The sequence below is a fragment of the Crocodylus porosus genome, unplaced genomic scaffold (assembly GCF_001723895.1).
Source record: "Crocodylus porosus isolate Cpor-Errol unplaced genomic scaffold, CroPor_comp1, whole genome shotgun sequence".
NCBI lineage: Eukaryota > Metazoa > Chordata > Crocodylia > Crocodylidae > Crocodylus > Crocodylus porosus.
In genome coordinates this window covers 39,503,491-39,529,872 of record NW_017728943.1, presented here as the reverse complement: position 1 = coordinate 39,529,872, position 26,382 = coordinate 39,503,491, and the positions used below count along the sequence as shown (strand labels likewise).

General features: G+C 45.7%; 1 protein-coding gene across 10 annotated transcripts in view; it reads left to right on the top strand.

The window, feature by feature from the left end:
- Nucleotides 1-26,382, top strand: part of EHBP1 (EH domain binding protein 1) — a 334,374-nt gene that overhangs the window by 58,835 nt on the left and 249,157 nt on the right. For all 10 annotated transcript variants that reach the window (XM_019549195.1, XM_019549196.1, XM_019549194.1 and 7 more), the window contains exon 4: nt 10,735-10,830. In XM_019549195.1, the coding sequence (XP_019404740.1) occupies nt 10,735-10,830 (96 nt within the window). The remainder of the gene's footprint in view (nt 1-10,734; nt 10,831-26,382) is intronic.

Below are 26,382 nucleotides of genomic sequence, written 5' to 3'. Positions count from 1 at the left end.
CTTTGTAGGCATTTCTTTTTAGCCTCAGGAGGTCTGCTAGGTCCCTGGAGAGCCAGGGGGGCTGCTGTGCCCTCCTGCTGCCTTTCCTCTGAGATGGAATAGAATTAGCTTGTGCATTGAGGATTGCTCCCTTGAGAAGCAACCACTGTTCTTGAACTCCTCTCTCCCTGGGGTCATGGTCCCTTAGGACCTCACTGACAAGCCTCCTGAGCTTTTTAAAGTCGGCTTTCCTGAAGTCAAGGACTTCTGTGTTGCTGACTGACTTGCCAGCTTTACGGCAGATGATGAAGGTGATCAGCTTGTGGTTGCTGTCACCCAGTTTCCCATTGATCACTAGGCTGGTAATCCCTCTCTCAAAAACAGTATTTCTGGTGGGCAAGGGGCAGGACTTCTGGTGGCAAAGGTTAGGGGTTAGCGGGCCTGACTTCTAGTCCTTATATGGTGACTAGGGGGCAGGGCAACTGTAAAGGGGCGTGGCTACCTATGCAGCCCCCGACAGCTTGCCAGAACTTGTTAAGCAGTCCTCTGCCCAAAGTAATTGCCCACCCCTGATCTATATAGACATGTCAAAAAGATTGTATATCTGTGTAATTGGGCAGTTTTAACTTGTGTGCCTGACTGAAATTTATTACAGATGATGAAGCTCCACAGTCTTGCTAGATTTGGGAGAGAGTTAGATGAACCTCAGATTTACTTGAGAACAAGTTGCCCTTTCTCTTTCTTCTTTTTTCAAAATCAGAAACATGTCTTGTAACTTTTCAAGCTCACCAGACAAATACATCTTGCATTCTTATAGGCAGAGCTGGTAACACTGCCTATCATTTGGTTGCTTAACGTTTTCCGATATGAGACCACATTTTTAATTGCCGTTTAAAATGCATTTTAATTCCATTTTTAATTTCATTTTAATTAATTTTAAATTTATAATTATAAATATTTGGGTTGAAATTTTACCACTGGATATTTGCCTCCAGTTGAATTATTTTGCAAGTTGCAGGACAAATAGTTCAGCCATGTCCTATAATTGCAAGTAGGGAAAATATTGTGTAGCCTAAGGTAAAAATTATATATTTAGAACCATTTCGTTAGGAAGATCAAACGCCTCCATGGCTTGGGGGAGAGAGTTGTAGTTTATACAGAGAGCATGTCCTGGTGTGAGGAAGGTGCCTTTTTTTGCTGTTCCTATGAAAATGCTCACAAATTTAGTCAAACTATCAGCCTCTGAAAAATTGCACTTCAGAGCTGTTCAGTTTGTTATAAGCTGCCAGAATAATTCCCCAAAGCTTACATTTGAACTGACGATGCTCACTGATTCTGTGTGGGGCTTGAACTCTATGTGCATCATTCCCAGAAAGTGAATGAGCATGCTTCATGTTGGGGCTAAACTGGCTTTTTTTGTGTAATTGTTCTTCTCAGTTGCACCCAGAGGGTGCTGCAGAGGGAAGGACCAGGTCTCTCTGCAGCTCAGGGTCCGCTCCGCCTTCCAGCAGCTTACCCCCCAGCCGCAGGAGAGGTGGATAGTCTCCGCCAAAAAAAAGAATTGAGCTTCTCACAGTTTCTGCCTTCAGCAGGCTCCTGCAGCCACCTAGGAATGGCATGGGAAGGTGGCAAGAGGCACTGGAAGCCTAGGCAGACTGCTAGACCACTGATTGGGAACTGTTGCACAGGGCTGTCCTTGGGGTGGGGCGAATCGGGGTAACTGCTATGGGCCCTGTGCTTTGATGGGCCCCACGGAGCTAGGCGGAGTAGTGGCTCTGCGTCCAGCCACTCACTGTCCTCCCCCCGCCCCCGCCCCCGGGGCCCATGGGATCAGAGTGGGGGTGGGGCCCCGCACAGGCTGATTTGCCCTGGGCCCCACAGCTTACTCAGGTCAGCTCTGCCGCTGTACTGAGGTGTAGCCTAGAGTGGCTACACCTTAGTGCAGTAGAAGCTGTGTAGCATGGATCCAAGGGAAACCTGCCCTGGAGTGGTGTAACTTTAAGCCACATTAGGAGCACTTAAACCCAGTTTAATGTGTTAATGTGCAAACATTCCAGGTGTTAAGAGCTCCAGAAGCCACCCAAAATGACTGTGTAACAAGGCCCTTAGGTTCAGGGCACCCCTTGGAAAATGCCAGCTCTTATTTTTCAGTTGTCTTTTGACTACAGATAAATTAATAGTTTTCTGTTGCAAAGGCCTTAGAAAGACCTGGTTGAGGTGTTTCTGATGCTATTAGAAATCTCTGGGTTTATTTTGTGAATTATGTAGAGATGTACAGCACTCTGTAATATCCTTAAAAGATTCTTGCAGGACCTTGGTTGAGCATCACTGTTTTAGAGAATCAAGGGTCACAAGTTAGATGCTGCTATTCTAAGCTCATCAATTTTTCATTCAAAATATCTTTACTGAAGAGCTATTGATAAGACAGGTGATCCTGTCTTTTAGCTGTCTTAAAATATATTTTCTTCATTTATGGATAAGCAGATTGATGTATTGAGTACCCTCATAACCTAAGCAGAAATTGGGTTGGATTGTAATCTCCAGCTTTCTTTGTATAATATCAAGATGTGGGTAGATTTTTTTTTTTTAATTTTTTTTTTTTTAAGTAGCAGATATATGTTAAAACTCTGGGTAGGAAATGCTGGTCTGTTTTTAGGTCAGTCTTTTGGATCATTTTAGGGCAGGGGCAGGCAGAATATGGCCCATGGGCTGGATCCTGCCCACCAGGCACTTTCATCCCATGGGCACTCATCAACAAATTGTACCCCGCCTAACCCTTCCTTAGACAGCCTTAGCTTTCATTCAGTCTTTGACTATTGAACAATAATAGAATGATTTTTGTGTTACAAAGACTTCAAAGATCACAACAGGTCAGGATGTGCTTGACCCTCTGGATTCGTATTTGAAATCTCTTCATTTTTCTTCTGAATCCTGTGTAAGTGTTTGTGCACCTAACAATGTTAATATTGTGTGGCACCTCATGGCCACCTGAATGGGATTTCGTGGCACTCCCAGGGTGTTGCAGCATCTTGGTTGAGAATCATTGCCCAAGAGCAGGGGTGCTCAACCTCTGGTCCGTGGGCCATATGCAGCCCACAGCCCTGGCATCTGACCCACAGGACTCCCCATTGGTCAGGATATTTTGGCAGCAGGAGAACAGTGGCAGTTAATATGGCCACCTTCCCTCATTGCTAAATTCCCAAATTCTTAGCCCCTGGTGGATTAGAGCCAGGCCATAGCACCTTCCTCCCCACCTCCCCCAAGGTCAGGTTGGAGGCATGTCAAGTCTCCTTCCTCCTTCTTCCCCCTAGAGGGCCAGACCTAGCGGACTGGGTTCTTCCTGCAGGCTGGGTTGGGGGCAGGCTGCACCTTGTCCTCCTTCGTGTGGCCAGATGGGGCCCTGTGGTGCTGGCCTCAGGTGCCAGCTCAGGACCATCAGTCAAATCCAGCCAGTAGATGGATCATGGAATTCCCATTTGGCTTGCTGGGCAAAAAGGTTGAGCATCACTGCCCTAGAGCAATGAGAAATACACAGAAAGGGAAGGTACCAGCAAAAAGCAGTAGGGGAAGAAGAAATCTAGGTAATGGAAAATACAACATTGTTGGGAAGTGGGGAGGTGAAAATTGCAGAGCAAAAGCATTCTATTGAAATCAGTTGCCAGTGGTTAAAGAGAAGCTGGTCAGGATCCAGAACATGGGGGTAGGGAATAGTAGTGGAATTGCTAGCAAGTCTACAACAGGTAGCTAGCAAAATCTTGCTCAGATGCCAAAGCAATGGCCTTGAGGTGTCAGATGTTTAAAATCGACTCAGTAGATGCTGTATCCTTAAGCATGCAAAAATGAAAGGGCTCTTGGTCTGTAACATGCAGTGTTGTCATAATACTCTTCAGGGTAATTAATAGCCATCTTTGTGTTGACTCCTATGTTTCCTACCAATGCAGGAGTACACTTCTGAGGTTATCTTTATCTGTCATATTGCTTGTGTGATACAACACTCTGTTCTCAAAACCAATGAAGATTTAATAACATCTACCTAATTGGGGAAAAACTTTTATAATTAAATGCTCATTGGGGAGCAGTTTTAATTTCTCATTGGCTGCTTTTGATAATATACTTTTGCATGTTAGGTAGCAATAATGTGTCTTTTTTTTAAGACTCTGCATTTTTATGCTGCTTTATTCACTGAGATGATGGGGGCAGGTGGTTGGTAAAGACCTCTGTATTTGGATTTTAGATGCATTGCTGAATGCATATTTCAGTTGTTTATATAAAATGTATTTACAGGGTAAAGATGGAACTAGAATTGTAAACCTTAAGTTTTCAAAAATTGTGATTTCAGTGCCTCCCCATAATGATAAGAGTGGTTGAATTTTCATAGGATTTAAAATAATAGGTTCTTAGTTCCCTTTACTTGACTTCTGGTTTCTCTCAACTTTTAGGGTTCTCAGGTATCACATTTTCTAGCTTTAACCTGTAACCGTGAGGGCTATAAACTTCCTTGTTATAATGAAGACTGAGATTCTTACCTAGCTAGATACTAGATGTACACCGATACATCAGTCCCATATTGGATTGGCACTGATATAAGGAAAACTGAAAGTATCGGCAGTTGGCTTTTTTTGGATGATGTGGCTGATAAATGCCCCATGCATGTGCACAGGTGCAGCACAGCATGCAGGTGGCAAGAAGCACAGCCTGGCAGCATGGAGAGCAGCAGCTCCAGCTGGTAAGTCTGTTGTGAGGGAAGGAGTGGGGGCAGATCGAGGCCCCAGCGGTGAGGGAGGGAGTGGGGCTGGGACAAGGGCAGGCACTGCAAAGCCAGAATGGTGCAGAGTGCAGGACAGGACAACTAGTGGCTTGTCTGGGGGGCGTGGGGAGGGAATGGCAGCTCCTGCCACTGCGCACACCCTGGGAGGGCATGGGGGTGCACGCCCTTGGATCTGTGCAGGGTGAGGGTGGGCTGATGCTGTGGGCTGGGGCCGGGGCAGTTTTCAGTGCAGGCTGAACCAAGCTGTGCTTGGGGCAGTGGCACTGGTAGGGGCTACGGTGAATTTTGGGGTGGCTGCAGCCCCAAGTAAGCCCCTCCCAGCACTGCTGCTGCCCTCCCCGAGCACAGCCTAGCCCAGCCCAACCCCCCACCGGGAAGAGCCTGGTGCCACACCCTGCAGTGGCAGCTGACCCTTGCCTTGCACAGATCCAGGGGCATGCATCCCCCATGCCCTCCTGGGATACATGCAACAGCTGCCCTTCCCCCAACTCCACACACACTCTCCGGACGAGCCACCCATGGCTCCATCCTGCCCCCACCCTGGCTTTGCAGTGCCTGCCCCTGCCCCAGCCCTACTCCCTCTGTCACTACGAGGGCGTCGATCTGTTCCCTCCCCACGCTTGTTCCCTCACCCCTTCCCCCACAACAGGCTTACCAGCTGGAAACTGGGTCTTTCAAGAAAAATACTAAACAGTACAAAACTTGTAATGAAATTGCAAGGATTGAAAACATTGGCAGTCCACTGAGAACGTTGTGGAAGTGAATAAAAATAGGAAAGTGTAATGTATATCTGCTAAGATAAATATCTTTTGGCTAATATAGACAGTGAGCTAGATCCTACCAACACCTTCATCTCCCCACTTTCTCCTTAAGTCTTTTTCCTACCCTTCCATCCTTCTCTCTGTCCCTTGATTTTTTTCATTTTCTTTACTACTAGTGACAGCTGCTGGGACTCCACAGTTGTCAGCAAACCAAACAGAAACAGGAAAGCTAAAGAGGCCACCTGTAATGCAGGCAGAAAAGCAACTTCTCATGTCCTAAAGCTGCAACACTAGTTCCTATTCATAGCCCAGCTGGATATGTAAGGATCTGCGTGGACTGCACAAATGAATGATGATGCTGCCAATTGTCATTGGAATGCTAGATGCATTCCTGCTTAAATTCAGGGCAGTGGAGAATAATTGCTGTCATCATACTAGAGGGGGCTACAGAAATTTAATTCACTCTTAACTGCATCCTATCTTCAGATATGTGGCTGTAATCTGGGTAGTCATACTTGGGTGTAACCACCCGCAGAAGCAGTATACATGTACACTAGTATCATATTTACTTGAATAGAAGATGACCCTGATTATAAGATGACACTCCAATATTTAGATCCTGTGTGTGTAAAACTGATAAATGTGTTATGATATTTCAGATATAGAATCTAATTATTGGAGAATTGCCTTGAAATTTGTCCCTTTCCCATTGCTGCAGCAGGGAAAGTAAATGGTGGGGGTGGTCAGGTAGACCCTTTGCCTCTATAAATTCTTCTTCCTGCAGCCCCTTTCCCCTTTCCTTACTGTTAGACCCTGCTTTCCCTGAACACATGGAAGTGATGAACAAATTTGAAAATAATAAACTTGAAATTAAACATGCGCTGTAGCGATTAGCGCACAATACCCATACACTTAATTAATCCGGAATTGATGAATGTTACCTTTTTTGAAACTGCTGCAAGTTTTAGCACAGGTCATCCAGTTCACAGGTGCAGTTTTAAGCAGCACTTTGGCACCTACTTATCTGTAGTACAAGCTATGCATATTAGTCCAAGGACAAAGGCTCATGATTTGCCACATATTTCTGGAGTTGTCAACCAGAGGTATGTGTACCCCTGGGGGTACTTAGGACAGCCCCAGGGGATATGTGTGGCTGCACGGGGAAGCGGCGTGTGGTGGTGGCATGGAGTGGTGAATGGCGGCAGTGAACTGCCGCGTGCAAGCTCCCTGCCCCCCTGCTGCCACCATTCACCACTCTGCGCTGCACCCGCGTGCCACTTCCACACACCCGCACCGCCACCATTCACCACTCCTCATTGCCAGCTTGCATCCGGTCAGCCATCAGCACAGCTTGCTGGCTGGCCGTCAGCCCTCCTCCCCACTCCCCAGGCTGGAAGGGGGTACACTACAAAAAGTGTATGCACCAGAAGGGGTGCACTCCTTTAAAAAGGTCAAAAATGCCAGATATAGTTCATTGAGCTAGTCCTCATCAGTCAACAGCATTTCATGCCATGGTGATCTCACAGCTCAGCATTGTTTAGTTTTTGTGTGCACTCCAGATAGCCCCCACAAAGGATCTGTATCAGGGATTGGCAACCTCTGGCATGCATGTCAATTAGTGGCACACAGAGATATTTTCCCCAGCATGTCAGGAAGCATGCAAAGAAATTGCATAAAATTCTGTTTTATGTTACTACTGTGGACTCTCCTGAGCAGTCACAGGTCCCAGCGCTGCAGCAGGCACTGGGGACAGAGTCAGGAGAACACAGACAGGGATGCAATCTGTTCCATTGACCGTGGGAGCTTGAGGGAGGTGGGGGGTGGTCAGGCCTGGGGCTTGGGCAGGCACTGTGCAGGGCAGCTGCGCTGGAGGCTTCCAGCGGGTGGGTGAGCCCTGGGTCCAGCCAGGGTTAGGGGCAGATGGACACCTTGTCCCATCCTGGTGTGGGCAGAATTGGGGTGCCGGGTGCTGGGGCTGGGCACTTGGAGCTGGGGCCAGGCAGCATGGATTGAAGCAGTCATGGGGGAAGGCACCGTGGCACCCAGCTGTGCCCTTATGAAGGCAAGGGCTAGGCAGAAGTGGGGGCCGCTCCAGGCCTCCATAGGCTCAGGGCGTGGTGGGTGGGTGTGCTTCATGGCATTTGAGGTGGAGCCTGACCCAGCTCGCACAGCTCTGCAGGGATAGGGTGCAGCTGCCCTGCCTACAAGAGGGCACTGCCAGGCTGGGACAGGACACCAGGCTTGGGGGGGTGCTTCTGGTCTCCCTGTGCATTGGGCACAGCGTGAGCAAGGTGGAGTCACCCCCAGCGCAAGGGCCTGGCTGTGGGAGCTCCCAGGAACAACCACCACAGCTGCTCTGGCCTACTCAGGGCTCAGCCTTGTCTACCCGCAGCTCCGCTCAAGGGGCTGGAGTTGGCGCAGGTGCTGTGCAGAGTCGCTGGACTGCAGTCTCCTGGCCAGCTCGGCCCCAACTGCCACCTGCAGTGGATGTTCCCAGAGCCCAGGGGGCTCCCATTGTGGCCCAGGGGACTCTGCCCTGTGCATGCTGTGTCCAGCGCATACAGAGGCCAAGCTAGAAGCCCCCTGAGCCTGGTGTCCTGCCCTGGCCGGGCAGGGCGGCTGCGCCCCATCCCCACGAAGCTGCATGCGCTGTGCTGGGCCAGGCCCCACCTTGGGTGCCACTGGATGCCTCTGCCCACCTGCTGCAGCCTGAGTCTGAAGAGCCCTGGGGCAGCCCCTGTTCTCCTCTGGCTGCCGCCTTCCCAAGGGCCCAGCTGCTTCAGCCTGCCCATAGCACCTCCTCCCATGCCTGCTTCTCCCTGTGCCACCCAACCCCAGCGGCAGACATCCCAGTGCTGGCCCTGCCCACATGGGATGAGGCATCTGTCTGCCTGAGCCCTGGCTGGCCCCTTCCTCCCAGCCCTGGGTCCAGGCTTCTCCTGCTCTGGGTCCCTCAGGGAGGCCTGAGCACCCTAGCGGCTGCTGCTGAGGTGTCGCTGCCTCCCTCTGCCGGACGCTGCCCTGGACCAGCAGGCCCAAGCCACAGCTGGTAGTGGTGGGAGATGTGGGCAGCAAGGGACACATCCTCTTTCTTTTTCCTTTTTTTCCTCTCTCTTTTTGTCTCCTCTTTTTTTCTTTCTCTCTCTTCTTTTTTTCCTCTCCTTTTTTCTTTCTCGTTTCTCCCTCCTTTCTCGTCTCTTTTTTCTATCTTTTTCTCTCACCCCATTTTTGTCTCCTTTTGCTTTTTCTTTCTTTTCTTTTTTCTTTACCTCTTTCTCTTTCTTCTCTCCTCTCCTTTTTCACTTTTTTCTTTTTCTCTTTTTTTACTGTTTTCCTTTCTTTATCTCTCCTCTTTTTCTCTTCTTTTTTTCTCTCTCTCATTGCAACACAATTAACAAAAAAAAATACACAAAAACAAAGGTAGTATCTGAAGTTTTATTTAATGTCATCAGGTTTTGAATTTTTAGAAAACCTGGTATTGACCCTTAAAAAAAAAAAGCAATGTTTATGATTATTAACTATATTAATATGCAGTATGTTCTGCCATGTATCCCCTGCTCTGGTTTTCTTTCGGTGGCATGCCAGCACTCTGGCACCTTACAAGGTACATATTGTGGGAGGTTTTGGCAATGCGGCCAAAAACGTTGCCTATCCCTAATCTATGTGCTAGTTAGCCCCCTGCTTACAACTGGAACTTGGTGTTCATGTCATGAGTCCTATGATGCTCAAAAAATGTATATGCAGAAGACCAGGGCAACTTGGTCTGGTTCCACCTCATGGAGGGTGGGGCCACACTAATATATGCCAGGTTCAGAGAGGGGGTTGACAGAGGGATTCTGGGTGAACTGGCTGGGGCCTGTTTGGGGATGTTTGCCAGGCATTTAAGGTTGGTGAAGAAATGGGAATAATTGATAATAGGAAAGAAAGGTGTAGCTCAGCTGTGGGAGTGAAGAAGTTGTCAAAATGTATGCAGTTTACCTTGACTTGAGAGAGTTGGTGACCGAGACTGTGCTTAATAGGTCCCACCATACATCTTTTTCAGATGCGCTACACTAATCTATCCTTGTGGTAGGTTCCCATCTGCCTGTTTGCCCAATGTAGGCCATGTGTTTTGTAGTCGTGCTGTGTCAGCTGCATTTAATCTACTTCATAGTTGGTTTCCATTGCTGGTACTTTTGGCAGCAGTTTGATTATAGACAGTGTATTTAGTGAGATTTTCTTATGTGATTATAAGGTGGCAGGCTCCTTCCCCCATGCTAATTGGGCGGGGGGTGGGGAGTTTTTTCATGTATTTGAGTAAATACAGATAGTCCTGGGTGGTAGTGCTGGGTGTTGAAAAGAATACTTAAATCAACGATCAGCTCAGTACATTTAATTCCCGTTAGCAATGCCTATGTTGTAAATTTTTCTCAAAATGGAAATAACGGATGTTTAAGAATGGCCGTGCTGCTCAGCAGTTGCTCTTATTAGCATCTGTCCCTCACTTGCATTTCCAGTTACCTAAAGTTTTCCTCCTCACTGACCAGATTCTGATGCTTATGTTTCACAGGATTCCCTGTTTTAATGCCAGATATGTGGCTGCCCATGTATTGGAATGTTTATTCAAGTTTTTAGAGATGGGGTCTGTGTGCACAAGAAATAGTTGTTCCAGGACAGTGCCACAGTAGACACTTAGGAATAAGTGACCCTGCTCCACAGAATAGATTAAAATAATCTGGACTAAAGCATTTTTATCCAGAATAAGACTGTTTGTACATTGTTATTGAGGAATAATTGTTGCATTTTAAATTTGCACCTGTTCACAGTCCAAATTTTTGTTTAAATGCAGACAAGATCCAAGTCTTTTACCAGGTTTCTAATGAGTAGCCACTTCTAATAATTTCCACTATCTAGATATGTTAAGAAATCTCTGTTCCCTGTTTTTATGGACTTGATCCTTCAAGATGCTGAGCTTTCTGGTCTTCAGCTAAGCACTGTGTTTAAATACTTTGTGGGTTCAGGGCCAGAGCATTGTGTGGGACTGAGTCTTGTCTGAGTCCATAACTTCCATTAGTATTGCAAATTTACTTCCTTCTGTTCTTAATTGTGCCTTGTATTGTGTTTAACAGAATCGTAGTTTTACGAACACTGTCTTTTTGGAGCTAATGAGCAGTACGTATACATATGCATCGTAACACAAGCCTTTTTATAATGGAGTGTGACAGCTTGTTTCTTATCTTTCTTCAGACTCATAGTTGGCAACCTGGAATCAAAAATCCATACCGGGGTGTGGTGGTATGGCCTGTTCCAGAAAACATTGAAATCACTGTGACGCTTTTTAAGGTGAGTTTTTAATGTTTAATTTTAAAATCTGAAGACTTATAAAAAGCAGCCCTTTCTTTCAGACTGTCTTTACCTATGGCCTGCAGTTCTTGTTCAGTTGATATCCACATAACTACTAGCTCACAGGTTAGGGGTAGGGGAAGAGGCTGTAAAACTGAGAAAATTATGGCCCCTGCAAATGTTTACCCTTGTGTTTAGCTAAAGCACTCAAATATTCCTTTTGAATTCATTGGGGCCAGTCATTTACATAAAGTTAAGTGCACACAAAATGCTTGCTGGATTGGGGCCTGTTAATTTTGCATGTGCTGTAATAAATTGAAGCCTTTGTTCCCTAAGTTATAGAAGTTGAAATATAGCCATGCCTTGATTGAGTTGAAGCCTTTTTTCCCTAAGTTATAGAAGTCGAAATATAGCCATGCCTTGATTGAGTTGTGTGCTGTTGTAGTATACTTGTCATATTAGGGTGACATCACATTCAGTTTAATGCTTACTAAGTAGTTAAAGTGCAAGTGTTGGTTTCAGGTAAGGGTTTTTCCTAACAGGTACTAATTTTGATTGATAATTACATTCCAATAATTTTCAGCTGTTGCAAGTAAATGTGTGACACCACCCTAAGAGGTACAAACTTTAAGACATCATAGCAGTCTAACGATTTGCAACTGTTAGGAGTGAACATGTGATCGGGCCCTTACATTCACTTGGAGACAAAATCCAGCTCTGGATTTTACCATATGTCAAGTATGTTACAGAAATGTTGTGGTATTTAAATAATTGCTACCTTTTAGAATTTCTGGGGCACATGATTTATGAGGAGAGGCTAAGAGAGCTGAGCTTATTTAGTCTGCAGAAGAGAAGACTGGGGGTGGGGAGGATTTGATAGCAGCCTTTAACTACCTGAAGGGTGGTTATAGAGAGGATGGAGCTAGACTCTTCTCAGTGGTGACAGATGACAGTTCAAGGAGCAACGGTCTCAAGTTGCAGCAAGGGAAGTTTAGGTTGGATGTTAGGAAAAACTTTCTCACTAGGAGGGTGATGAAGCACTGGAACGGATTACCTAGAGAGGAGGTGGAATCTCCATCCTGGAGGTTTTCAAGGCCTGGCTCAACAAAGTCCTGGCTGGAATGATCTAGTTAGATAGTCCTGCTTTGAGCAGGGGTTTGGACTTGATGACTTCCTGAGGTCCCTTACAACCCGAATTTTCTATCTAGAGCCACTCCTCACTGCAAAAGGCGTAACTTTGCTACAATATATGATATAACACTTGTTATCTTCCTTGAAGGCATAGATGTTCAAGTTTCAAGTGCATTTAACATGTGCTAAGTGCCCCACATGACGTGGCCCTAATATATTACTAAGCCCTGCATTTTTTTGTTCCTGTGAGATTGTCTTGAAGGGAAGTATCTTCTTGTTGCCTGTTTTATTACAGGGCATGTAGACACCTTTCCCATAAAGGGGGTTGGAGAGAAGCAGGGAGCAAAAGGAGCCCAGCAAATCTGTTCACCGCTCTCCTCCACTCTCATGAAAAATGAGCCTGCTTCTACCTCTGCCCCCTGTACCCCTGCAGTATCTGACCTGGGTAGGAGGAGGGGGAGTTGGGTGTATAATTCATTTCTGGGCTTGGGAATGGGCACAGAGGTAATTTATTGTAATATTTGGGTTTAGGGAAAAGCTGGAAATTTCCCAATATTGGGCATCATAATACATGAAAATGTGTAATTTGCTCTCAGCTTAGTCCTCCAGCAAGACCTTGGACAGCAGGGGCAGAAATCGCAGTTTGATAAGTTTCATGGAGTTGGCACCACTGTCCCTGACGCACTCTGGGCTACGAACGCCAGGAAATTTCGAAAGGAAATAACTTCCCCAAGGACTGTGTGGTTATAGAAAAATGAGAGAAACAAGTGTCACACAGCAGTAATCCTTTTTGACAGTTAAGGAGCAGATTAATTGATAAGGCAGTTGTGTTTATATCCTCAGCTGGAAGGCTGGAAGCTACAACTATTAAAGTGCTAAGGGTCAGAGTAACTTTGGATGTCTTCACAATTCTAGAGCAGTGGTGAAAGATTCCTTTGAAGGAATCAGATGTGAAGGTGTGTCTCTGATGTAGATTTAGCACTTAGGAACAAGTACATTTAGTGGCCTTGTCTCCTAACAATCAATCAAATAAATAAATAAATCAAAAAATTTACAGGCAAGCTGCTGGCTTTTTATCCATGCTGGCAAAGTATACTGATGGAGCACATTGCTCTGACAGAGTATTCTAAGAATCAAAGATAATGAATTCGCACAGTGGTGCTGTTTGTTAAGCTACAATCTGAAATAGTAGTGCAAGAAGAGTAGACTCCAAAATAGACCGCTGTGTGTTTGGGGAAATGATATGGACTCTAGTGTCTCTGAATTTGTAAGTGGCTGTTGAAATGTGTTGCTGGTAGGATTAGGAGATAAATCTAGGCTTTGAGTACTGATGAGAATGTTAAGAATATCCTCTTCAGTAGTCACCAGTAGATACTTGAGAACTAACCAGTAAAGCACATGTCAGTAGACAGGATATACTGTGTTATTTAAACATCCCTAGTTTGTACTATTAACTTATTTCTAGCACTGTCTTCATATTTCATACATGTGCAGCACTAAGTACTGGAGAGGTTATATTCCAGACAGACAACTCTCACTTTCAAAAATAATCCATTCAATTAATTTTGAATTAATATAAAACTTCATAGTGCCCTGAATCATTTAAGAAAAACCTTGAACACTGAAATATAAATTTACTCAGTCTTTCTCAGCTGTTTCCAGTTCTTGTCCAACTAGCTAGTTTAAAGCGTTAATTCATAAAAAGTTGTTACTGTTCGAAAAGTTTCACTTCTTACTCTTTAATATACTCTACAATTCTATCTTGGTTGTCTTGAAATTCTCAACTAGAATTGGAAAATAGAAGCATTGTAAAGTAATAAACTATTGTGTGATTTGTAATCTATATATATAAAATGAAGTGTATGTATGTACGTTCACTTATAACTTGAGAATGGCTGGTCCTATCTACTCTAAACCTTCCAAAATCACTGAATACCACCCAAGGAAAATTATAGATGGGTTATTTTTCCCTTGACCCTTTTTGGGAGTGTCCATTGACTGGGATTACTTTGCTTCTCAGATAACAAATTGGTACCACTCCATTTTGGATGCAGTGAATTCGGTTCAATTGTCATTATTATGTTGACACTTGCCTTTTTCTTCGCTCCATGTTAAATATTAAATGTTAAATATGTTGTACTGTGTTCTTTAAAAATAAACAATATTTTTCATCTAAATGTGTTGTACTAAGTTCTTTGACAATAAACAAACACTGCAATTACAGAAATAACAACCCGGGTAAAGAAAGGGTACTTCAGGTTGTTTCTTATAACTAACCACAAATGTAGGAAATGCCACTTATGTTTCTATTGTGTTTCTGGGTTGTACTCCAGAAGTTTGTTTTTAGAAGCACTATGTAAAATACAGGTTTAACTTGAGAGGAGCAGTGTGAAAGAGAGCTATGTAAAACAAGAAATGTTCAGTGTTAGATAAACCAATAGCTTTCAGCAAGTCTGCATGAATGTACAGGCAACCTCCGCTTAATGTGGTTTTGCTTAGTGCTATTTCTCTATAACACTCATTTTAAATTGATACCTGATTTCACTTAGCAAGTTTTATTATAATGCTTGAGGTTGCCATCTTAGGTCATTAAAAACAACTGAAGTCTGACATCTTGGGTTGTCAGATATTTTGGTTTCACTTAACATTTGTTTTTTCAGGAACCAATTAAGAGCGCTAACCGGGGGTTGTCTTGTACGGTGAGGATTTACTATTGTGTAACCATCTTCAGGTTCAGGTGGGGAAAAAATTCCCATGCTTTCAGGTGAGACAGCAACTTCACATCATGTTCCATCTGCAGAACATTGAAGTGGCACTTCCACTGCTTTTAGGTATCTAAGTCACTAAGTGCACCCATATTCTACCTTCCTTAACAGCCACAAAAATGCCTAGGTTTGTTATGCATCTCCATTTTGGCTGGTGAAGATTCCCTGATGAGGAATTTGAGCTACTTTTAATGTTTAGAAGCAATCCAGAATGATGTCCTGAATGTGGCTGAGATGCAGATACAGCTTGATTCAGCTATGGCCTGATAGTCCAACATAAACCCTATCTGAGTCTTTATACATGGAGACAAACAATGTGCCTTCTCATAGCTCTATACAATTGCTTGACAGAGGAGTAGGACAAGGAGGAAACATCCATGTTTTCTCTGGTAGGCTAGTGGTTAAGGGACTTGCCTAGGAAGTGCTCCTGTTGCATCAACAGTTTATTACTTCTTATGATTTGTTCAGTGGCATCCACTGGAGTGAAGAACTTTAAGTGATATGCATAGCTAAGAATAAACAAACTCATAAGAGGAGATTTTCAAAGGAATAAAGGGAGTGTGGATTAAACACTTGATTTTTTTTTTTTTTTAATTTGGAAATAATCCCAATTGACAATCTAGACTACAGACCACCAGACCCAATGTCATCTTTCTCAATCAAAACCTAAATAAAGAGATGAACTTTACACCTTGATCCAAGTGTATTACACATGCTATTAATCAACAAATACTTTTATTGTCTTTGACTCTTCACTACCTCAGCAATTATACACCGCATACTAAATCCGCTGGTTTAGAATGTCTAGCCACTTTACAACTCTGTACTGATGTGGTTACCATGTGCCAAGTTTTTACCTCTCTTCCTATTATATCACAGCATTGGAATTTCTTAATACCCCTGCCCCAAGCTAGTATAGGCAGTGGGTGTCTATACATGTGCTCCAGGGTGGGGCATTTAATTAGAGCTGCTGTAATTAAAGCATTGTCAGCATCATGTGCATTCAGCATCCTGTGCTTTGTCATGGCAGTGGGGGCACTTTAACTAAAGCTCGTTTGACCTTCAGTTAAAGCACCCCTGCTGCCATTTTGAAACACGGGGATGCTGAATACACGTGACACAGGCTGCTGGAGCATGCTAATTAATGCACTCTAGCTGCGTGTTGGAGCAGAGCTCTGTCACATGTATAGGTGCCCCATGTTACTAACTGCACGTCTTCGACTGTGTCAACATATACCACCTATGTACCATATAACTACCAAGCACAGGTTCCTGTATGCCCGTCCAGCTGTACAAGGTCATGTGAATAACTAAGATTCTGAATGTTCACTACTAAAGTTTTAAAACTGATTTTGCTTACCATACCCTTAACTAGTGTTTTCTGTCCAGCCCAGAGGATGTCACCGTTTAAGTGCTTTTACTGCAATTGAGGCTGCTGGAGTATACAGAGGTTCTGCTACACTATAGTAGTAAGTGATGTGCGGAAGTATGGGTTGGGAGTTGTCCTTGAACTGAAATGAACTAGATTGGGTACAGTTTTAGACCTCACAATTCATCTTTTAAAATTAGGATATCAGTATAAATTTGAAGCCAGTTAGGAACTTTCAGTCAGGAAATGTGGCAGGAGGAGAAGTGTCATTATAAGTTTATGAACAAAGCAGCAGGACAAGTGTCCATTGAGGAAACCTATAGCATTGAAGTAAAAACACATGCTAATTAGTTTAAAAAAAAACCCAGAGGGGCATGGGGTTGCCTTCCTTCAGATTCCTTTGTATTTTCCACTGCACAAACTAGGCATGAGGATTTTCCTATTTTATTAGACAATCAAGTCTCAGATGTACACCTAGCAAAGTTGGTGTGCTTCAAGACTTGCCCTACAGGTGATACTGTGATCTTAGATCAGGGCTGTCCACTTTATAAGTGGCCAGGGGCTGCATGCCTCTCAGGGGCCCCACCAGCAGAGGCCACGAGTCCCAGGGGCTGCATATCCCCATACAGCTCCGTCCAGCCCCCCACTGCTGCACTGTACACCTGTGCATCTCATGTTGTTGCTTCCCACAGCTGCTCTCCATGCCTCCCTACTGCACTCAGGCACCCCTCTGTTGCTGCTCCCCATACCCCCCTGCTTCCATAGGTGCCCAGGTATTCCCCCCCACCCTGCTGAACTCTGCACCCCTCCACAGTTGCACCCTGCACCTCCCCACTGCGCCATGCATCTCTCCCTGCTGTTCTCTGTGCCTCCCCACTGGTCTCCATGCCCCACATGAGCTGCTGCAGCCTGTTCTTTTGCAGCATTGTGTGCTCAAGCACTCTCCCCACTCCCTTGTTGTACTGAGTACTTAGATACCAGAACTCACCCTTCGCTTTCTGTCTACTAGCTCACCTGCTGTACCATGCCACTCAGGCACCCTGGGCTGTGGGCTCCCCAGCTCTGAAGACTGCTGTACTCCACTTCTTGAGGTAGGGGCAGGGAGAGGGAGCCTTGAGCCCTCAACTGCTGCTTCAGCTGGAGTAATGGGGGGAGCAGCGGCTGGCTGGATGCCTGGAGCTACAGTTTAACCCCTTGTGATCTGCCAGTTGGAAAGCCTTGGTTTGAGATAAATTGCCTCTGGACTGTAATTTGGAGGCCCCTTGGCAGGCCCCCTCTGAGCATGTGACAGTACTGTAATCCACCATTTAAATTAGTTTAACTTCTCTTGACTTGTATTCCTCCCACTCCTGACTCCTCAGAGTGAAAAGGAGGGTGCTAAGATCTTATTTTAATTATAAACCATATAATTTGACACCATTTTGTTACGCTGATAAGTAGTTCAGAGAATTATGGCAGCAGTACCATCAAGCTACAGCCCTGTCTCCACCTCAACTCCCCCCCCCAATCAATAGTTAATAGTGAGAAAGGTGGGAATATAGGGGGACAAGCTTTCATAGGATTTCCCTTTCTCCTCTCATTCATTTAATTTTGAATAAGGATTGACTATAAGAAGAAAACTGACACTTTAAGATGCTGGTAGTGGAATTAATTTACAGGATTGTTGCTGTTTGGCAGTCCAGACTTCCTGTGCTCCTGGATTCCTGTGCATTGAGCTCACAGGGTCCATGGCGGCCTTGGAGTCCAGGGAACTAGAACCAGTCTTTTTTTTTTTTTTTTTTTAATTCCATTTTGGTCAATCTTAAATGGACTTTTCAGTGATTTCACTCAGGAAAAATACTGTCTTGCAGAAATGTGAAATATGCCATGGTAAAAATTCTTGTTCGTATTAGTATTTGTATCCTGCAATCAGATCACTTTGCAACTTTCTTTTTATAAGCTAAGCATATTATGCTTTTAAAATCTTTTAGTGTTAGGTATTTCCTCCAGCCCTAAAATCAATTTTTGGCTTTTCTTCAGCTTTCCAGTGTCCTTTTTAAAATGTTGACATCAAAACTAGACACAGTGTTCCAATATTGTTTGCTGTGTACACTGGTAAAATCAGTTTCTTACTTCTCCTCACTGCAAGAAATGTTCCTAGCTCTTTGTTATGGAGGTTGAAACCACATACCACCATATATCTTCCCAGTTGCTACCTCAAAATAGGTCCTATGTGGAGGGAACTAGCAGCAGAATGTTCAACTGGGCTGTAGCTCAAAGTGCTTTTAAATCAAGGTAAAAGGCTGCCTATCTTTCTCAACATATGGTGTTCCATGCATAAGCACCAACTTCTATTTTTGCCAGTGGGCACTAAGATGATGCCCCCCCCCCCACACACACACACTTGCTCCCTGCAGCACAGCTGGAGTGGAGCCAGGGCAGGTGTGGGGAGGTGTATGTGGGCTTCACTTAGGGCTCCCCACCCTGCTGACTTCCTTCCAGGAGCCCTATACCAGCTGTGCCACTATGATGAGGTGCCCCTTGCCCACCCAGCAGCAGTGGAGGACACAACTCCATGGCACTGCCCCTGCAGCTCCTGGGGGGAAAGCAGCAGGGCGGGGAGTTCATGCACTGCCCTGGCTGGGCAGCACCCCAACCCCAACCTCTGCCCTTTTCCCCTTCCTCACCATAGAGGCCTTAATCTGCCCCCTCCTCCCCCCCAGCAGACAGCTGAGGCAGCTGCTCTCCATTGCTGTCTGGGGCTGTATTCCTGGTCATGCTCATGTGTGCGCATGCACATATGCACGTGGCGCTTCTGTTTCCCACCACCCTTTGCAGGCTGAAACTCTTCCAGCCTGCAAGAGGAGAGTTTTCCTGCATTTTTCCACAGTGAATGGAAAACACAGATCCCTGCACAATACTGGGAATCTGAGACAAATGCTGTTTCAGAGTTGCACAGTCTGGGACTGGAGCTTCATATTCCCATTTTGGGACTGTCCTGCCCAATTAGGGATGCGTAGTCATCCTACCCTCTTCTTGAGCGGGGCCAGAGCCCTCAGACCCCTGCGTACTTGGCACCTGTGGATAGTAAGATGCTATAAGAAAATATGTGGTTGTAATCTAACATAGGACTAACATGGTTAAGGTGTGTTAGCTCCTTTAGCCAACAGCACCCCAAGGAATGATGTGACTAGTATAACGTATGAATACATTTGAGTCCTCAGCTTAAATGTTTACAGCTAGGTTGAATGAAAGCAGCCTTTGGCAGAAGTCCAAAATGGACTTAAAATGCCTTCCTCCAGAACCTTACAAGATGCCCTAATTGTTCTGCCAGTGCACCCCTAGAGAGCTTTAAATTTCCCCTTTTTAGCTTAGTCCTAAAATACTATGCATGTGAAACACAGGGAGCAACTAATGCCAGGGACAGAGTGCAAAGAGAGAGGGACTGTGCAACGCTAGAATGTAAAGTACAGCAAGAAGCATCATGTACACCATCAATGAAATTTAAAGCACCTACAACAGTGGTGCCTGACCTTTTTGCCTGACAGGCTGGATCTGGCCCCAGGGACAGGAATGGCAGGTACCATTCAGCCATGTGGGGCGGGGGGACACAGGCTGGCCCTACTATGGCCCTGAAGGGGAATGGAGCTTGACCTGGCCCCAAGGGCAGTAGGGGGTGTGGCCCAGCTTCAGCCCAGCCCCAAGGGGGCATGGCCTGGCCCTAACCTGGCCCCATTAGGGAGAAGGGAGTGTGGCCTGGCCCTGATCCAGAAGTGGTGGGGAGGTGATATGGATTGGTCCAGCGGGGGAAAGAAGCATGCATGGGGCTTAGGGCATAGGAATTTGGCAGGGGGAATGTGGCCATATTAATGGGTGCCACTCCCCTTCTGACAGATTTCCAGACCTATGGGGATTCCCAAGGGCCAGATGAGATGGCTCCATGGGCCACATTTGCCCCATGGGCAGAGGTTGAGCACCCCTGACCTACAACATTACCATTCAAACCAAGCTATTTATTGGGACCTTGAACGATAGTTTTACAGAGATCTTCCATTCAGTCTGTTACTATTAATTAACATTATTCTCTGGTGGAGATTTAGGTTTGCCCTTCACAGCTTTATCTTCACTGGTAAAAAGATGGCTTCTCATTAGCTAATAAAGACTCGATAGTCTCTCTGTGGGTGCAAACAGATGTCGCCCTTGTGCTTAATTTTTTTATGGCTGCACAACTTGCAAGCAGGCAGACATTCTAGCCCTTTGTTGTGTTCTAGGTGTCCAAGAACGTTTCTGTGACCAAAGCTAGTCATGGTTTGTGATGCCTTATAGACATCTGTTTACATGTTTCATGCTTGCAACCCCCACTTCTCTCTGCCCATCAGCAGTGAAGATTGGGGCTGCCTGAAGAACAGCCCTTTTGACCAGTCAGTGCCGAGGGGCAGGACTGCCACTGGGGCCCCTCAGCCAATCAGTGTTGGGGGTCTCGCCATAGAAAAAAGCCAAGTTTTGTGTGTTTTTATCAGGGATTTTTTTTATCATGGAAGAGTAGGATCCCTGGAATAAAAATCATAAAATCAGGTCTTGAAAAGTGTACTTATTACTTTCCATTGTGAATCTCTGCCATTCCCAAGTTTGTGGGAGACTAATGCTGTAAGCTTCTACAAAATCTGTTCTTTTTAAATAATTATTTTCCCTGGCCCACATATTTCATAAGGAAATAATCTGATCGTGGATTGAATCTGAAGTGTAGAGCTGTATTCTAAGACTGTAGACAGACTGCTTTAGTGCTTCTGTTTCAGTCCAGAGCTTTCCCAAATTCAGCAGAATAAAAACTGGTAAGAGCCATCTCCAGTTTTTCTAGGCAGCTTCATAAGACCGCTGTGAGCAGCAGTAAAAGGCAAGAATTGCATTGAATTTCCAATCTTTTGCATCTTAAAAAAAAGGTTTGCACAAACCATCTGGAGGCAGATGCTAGAATTATTTCCAGTGTAGGAAGTCCCAAATGCTGATGTGGAGTAGCCCCCCTTAACTTCCAGGATCCAGGAAATTGCATAATGGGAAATGGGTGAAGGTGAATCCTATGACAGGGATCTAATTCTCATCTGAACTCTGATTGTAATGGGCTGGGTGGTCAGGAAGGAGTGGGTCACAGGCAGACAGGGCGCTTCAGCTGGGGGAGGTAGGGAAGTTGCAGAAGGAGGACAGCAGATCAGAGAGAAGGGGTGTCTGGAGGCCATTAGGAGGCTTTCCATTGTTATGGAAAGTAGTTAGCAGAGTGTTACTTGGCTCTATAATCTAGGCTTTAAGCGTAGTACCTGAAGCAATTACAGCATTTGCCTGAGCTTAGGGAAGCTTGGCCTGATGAGGAACTCTTTTAGCAGGTAGGCTGATATATCACAGCACTCTTGTGACCCAGAGTTATACTTCTGTAGGCCCTTTAATAAGAAAACTGCCATTGAGGGCTAAGAAAGATGATGTTCCTTGAGAAGATTTCCAGGCTGTTAAGGGTCCCATTTTATTCCTAGCAGGCTGAGAGAGGTCTTGATTTTTCACCTAAGCACTGGACATTAGTGCCATCTTTCACATTAGAGTTCTAGCTATTTTGTCTGTGTCTGGGAACTATTGGGGTATCACCCTCCTTTCCACAACAGGGAAGATCCTTGCCCACACCCTACTGACCTGTCTTCTACCTTTTGCTGAGGAAATCCTGCTGGAATCTTAGTGTGGTTTCACACCCATACTATGGTGCAACTGACATGATTTTTGTTGCCCACCAGGTCCAATAAAAGTGTCCTGAACAACAACAGGACTTATATATGGCCTTCATTGACCTCACTGAGGCCTTTGATTCCATCAATCATGAAGCCTTATGCAAAGTAATGGGCAGATTTGAATATCCTGAAAAGTAAAGCAAGGTCTGAGACTTCTTCATGACCAGATGACTGTTGCCATTCTGTGTAGCAGATCAGAGACAGATCCATTTGTCATCCATACTGGGGTCAAGCAGAGATGTCTCATTGCCCCAAATCTGTTCTCCATTTTTTTAACAGTCATCTTGGTTCTTATTAAGGACTGCCTTCCTTCTGGAATTGACAGAATACTGAATGGATGGAGGGCTCTTCAATCTGGGATCTGTTCACCTGACGACTAAAGTACTTAAGACAACCATCCTGGACCTTCAATATGCCATTGACTATGCTATCCTTATGAACACTGAGGAAAACCTTCAGACTGCACTGGATCTTTTTGGAGAAACCTACTGAACTTTGGGCCTCTCTATCAACATCAAGAAGACCGAAGTGCTCTATCAGCCTGCCCTGGGCCATGAATGAGACCCCCTCCCCTCCAAATCACCATAAAGGGAAAGACTCTGGAGGTAGTCAAGCCCTCCCCCTACCTCTGTAACCACTTCTCTCAGAGAGTGAACATCAATGAGGAGATCTAGCACAGGATGTGATGTGCAAGTGCCTCCTTTGGGAAATTGCTTCATTGTGTCTTTATTCATTGTGATCTCTGGAAAGCCACCAAGATCCAGGTCTATAATGCAGTCATCATCCTTACTCTCCTCCATGGATATGAAACATGGATGACCTACCATCATTATCTGAAGAACCTGGGGAGATATCACCAGTGATGCCTCTGGAAATTTTTTGCATCAAATCAGAAGATTGGTGCACAAACATCAGCCTCCTTGCTGAAGTCAGTGTTATCGGCATTGAGTTCATGACCCTCAAGCACCAACATCACTGAACTGTGTGCTGATGCTCGACTCCCGGCTTCCAAAACAAATGCTCTACTCCCAGCTTAGTAATGGCCTAAGATCTCATGTTAGTCAGAGGAAATGCTACAAGGACACATTGAAGGCATACCTCAAGAAAAAGGACGCCAACATCAAGAGCTGGGAGGAACTGCCTGCTGAACAGCTCCAGTGACACTGCAGCCTCAACCAGGCAGCAGCCCATTTTGAGCTAAAGCAGAGAAGAGAGAATAAAGAAAGGAAAAGGAGAGAAATTCTAGCCTACAGCTTATACTCCCCTGCAGAAAGTCCTGCAACTTCTTTTGATGGCTTTATGGCTCAACAGTTGATCTCTTAAGTCACTTCAAGAGCCTCAATGAACCATGGTAGAGATCATCCTCGAATTGAGGGATTGCCAACAACAACGGCGATTTTCTCCGTCAGCTTTTCAAGACTGCTATATAGTGGAAGTAATGAAGGATGCAGATGAGTTTGTTAGTTAGTAGCAATGTGGTATGGTGGGTAGAGATGGAAAAGAGAAAAGAAGTGGGAGAAACAAGCTCACACTTCGAGGATAACCTCAAAGTGCTGATATTTTACATAATAAAACAAGTTCTGAAAAGGAAGAAGGGTAATTTGCAAAAGCTGAAGTGAAACTAGACAGCTGCCCTTCAGTCCATTTACTCAGTGCTCACCGTTTCCAGTTCAAAGTGAAGCCACAATCAATATGGAGCAAAGAATGTAATTCTGTATCCAGACCATGTTGGTGAACAGAATGAATCATTGTTGAAAACAGCTGGCTCTTCCCATTCTTCTATTCATTGATGGCTGTTGTAGAATTATGTGACAGGAATGTTGTGAGCAGATTTCAGATTTAGAGGGATGTTAAAGCTGCATAATGTCAACTTTAATCCATGTGCTTGGGTGCTTCTTTAAGCAAAAATTTAAGCATAACATGCTTTTGTGGCAAGTGTAATTTATTTCACTTTCAGACTCATCCAGCTCTATAGTACAAGTCAACTAGATCATAGGCGTGTCACAAACACAGTAATGGTATATTTGCTAGGTCTCTTACAGTTGGCAAAGGGAGATGTGGTATGCCAACTGGATAGATTTTCAGCAGGGTAAAAAAATCTTTTGTGACACTATGACCTCCTCTACACGTTACAGTTATTATGCAATTAGCTGGTTAATTGTGCAGTTAACTGAGACCAGCTACATGTGCAGAGTACCTACTGCATCATAAAAAGGTCCAGCCAGCTATCAAGTTAGATCTTGAAAATGTGTACTAATTTTATTTGCTATCTAGCTTTAATTTGCATGTGTAGCAGGGTCTGCCCTTGCAGCTGGGAACCCCATCAACTGCCCAGGCTTCCAGCCACAGGGGTGCAGCATGTGCAGCCGGGGCTGGGAGTTCCACAGCTGAGGAGACTTTCAGCCCCAACACTGCCTGGCAGCTGGGTCTAAGTCTGGGTCCCAACAACTGCAGAGTCTGGGGGGAGCCAGGCCAGCCCCACAAGGCGAGGGGGCTCTGTTCCACCCCCTCCTCACCGCCCCCCCCAGTGCTGCTCCATGCTGCCCCCTTTCCCATCCCTCTCTGCTGATAGGCTCACCCCGCATGAAAAATTAACCCTTGAGGGAACACAAGTTCCCTAAGGCAGTGTTTCCCAACCTTTTCCAGCCCAAGGCACACTTACATTAATAACATTTTTCCACAACACACCTTTTAAGGCATTCCCCATCCTCATACCTATTGTAGCTCATTGCCATGGCAAAATGCTGCAGTACACCTGTTCATTTCTGATGGCGCATTTTTGTTCCACAGCACACTGGTTGGGAAACACTGCTCTAAGGCACTCTAAAGCAGAACACCTGAACCTAATACCTGATTGGACTAGAATTAATTTTTCATGTGATGGACCATTTTAAAAGCACCCTGCAGCCATGCATGTGTGTTACATCACAGCTGTAGAGCACTTTAGAGGCTGATTGCATGAATAATGTCACACTTCTGTCTGCACCCTTATTAATGGTTTCCCCAAGTTTTGTATGTTTGAGGGCTATTTAAACAAATAGCAACACTTTAAATTTTGGTGGTAAAACATACATATATTGTTTATTAAAGGGAAGGGGGAGAGAAGGAGCATGGGGAGGAAGGGATTGGGGCTGGGGCTGGGACAAGCTGCCCAGCTGGGGTGGCGGGGTGCGGGATGTGGGTGCAGCAGTGCTGGGAGTCAGAGTTCTGCCCTGCTGCCACTTGCCCAGCTGGGGCGGGGGGGAGCGGGGCATGGGATGCAGGCGCCACTTGCTGTAGGTGGAAGGAAGTTAGCAGCAGCAGGGCACAGGCTCCACTCCCAGCGCTACCATGCCTGCATCCCACACTCCCCCCATGCCAGCAGGGCAGAGTCCCCGCTCCCGGTGCTGTTGCGGGCATGGTAGTGCTGGGAGCGAGAGCTATGTCCTGCTGCCACCAGAAGCGAGCCATGCTTATATCACACCCCACGCCAGCTGGGCAAGTGGCAGCAGGGCATAGCCCCTGCTCTGAGCACCACCATGCCCACCCTGCTGCGCTGGCTGGCAGGTGGTGGCAGGGCAGAGTCCCCGCTCCCAGTGCTGATGCAGACATGGTAGTACTGGGAGCACGGACTACGCCATGCTGCTGCCCAGAGCGAGCTGTACCTGCCTCATGCCGGTCCCTCCCCCTCACCTGGCCCCAGCATCCTGGAACTTAAAAAAAAATTTAAACAAATTCCCGGCTCTGGCAGTAGCAATTAGGGAGTCTGAGGGCTCGTGGCAGAACCCCACCGCACAGTGGGGGGCAGTGGGGATTGCGCGCTGTCTGGGACCTAGGGCGGTGCCAGCAATCAGCCAGAGCCTGACTGCACTCAGCCCCAGTGGCCGCAGCTCCCAGACAATGCCCTGATCCCTGCTGCTGCAGCAGTGAGTGTGAGGCTTTTTTTTTTGAAGTGCCAGGAAGCTGGAGCTGGGCAGGGGATGGGTCATGGCAGGGCAGCCATGGAGGCTTCTCCTGTGGCTCCCCCTGCCCGGGGAGAGGCAGGGACAGCTGGAGGAGTTGCAGGAGAACCTGCAGCCACCTGGCTGTGCCTGCCTCTCCCCGGCGGATCCATATCTCCGAATCAGCGCCTAATCAGCACCAAATCTCTGATTCTGATTCAGCTGAATTGGCTGGAACAATGATTCGAATCAGTGTACTCCAAATCAGCCTAATCCAAATTGAATACTTCACTATTTGCACAGGCCTAATAGTTCAGTGATTCTCACCCAGGGTGCCATGGGAAAATATAATTCACAAGATGAATCCAAAGATTTCAAATAAGACTCCATAGTGTTAAAAACATTCTGATCTTAGGTTTTTTGCAGCAGAAGAATTGCTCTATTTTTCTGTAGTCAGTAATGAGTGAAAGCTAAGATCTGGCATTTTCCAAACAGTGCCTTCAGTTTATTGAAGAGTGCCTTGAGTCTAAAAAGGTTAAGAACTATTGGTGTAGTTGCTACCTGAACTAGAAGTTTGGGCCCTGACTCAAGAAATAGAATGGGTAATCCTTCAAACTCAC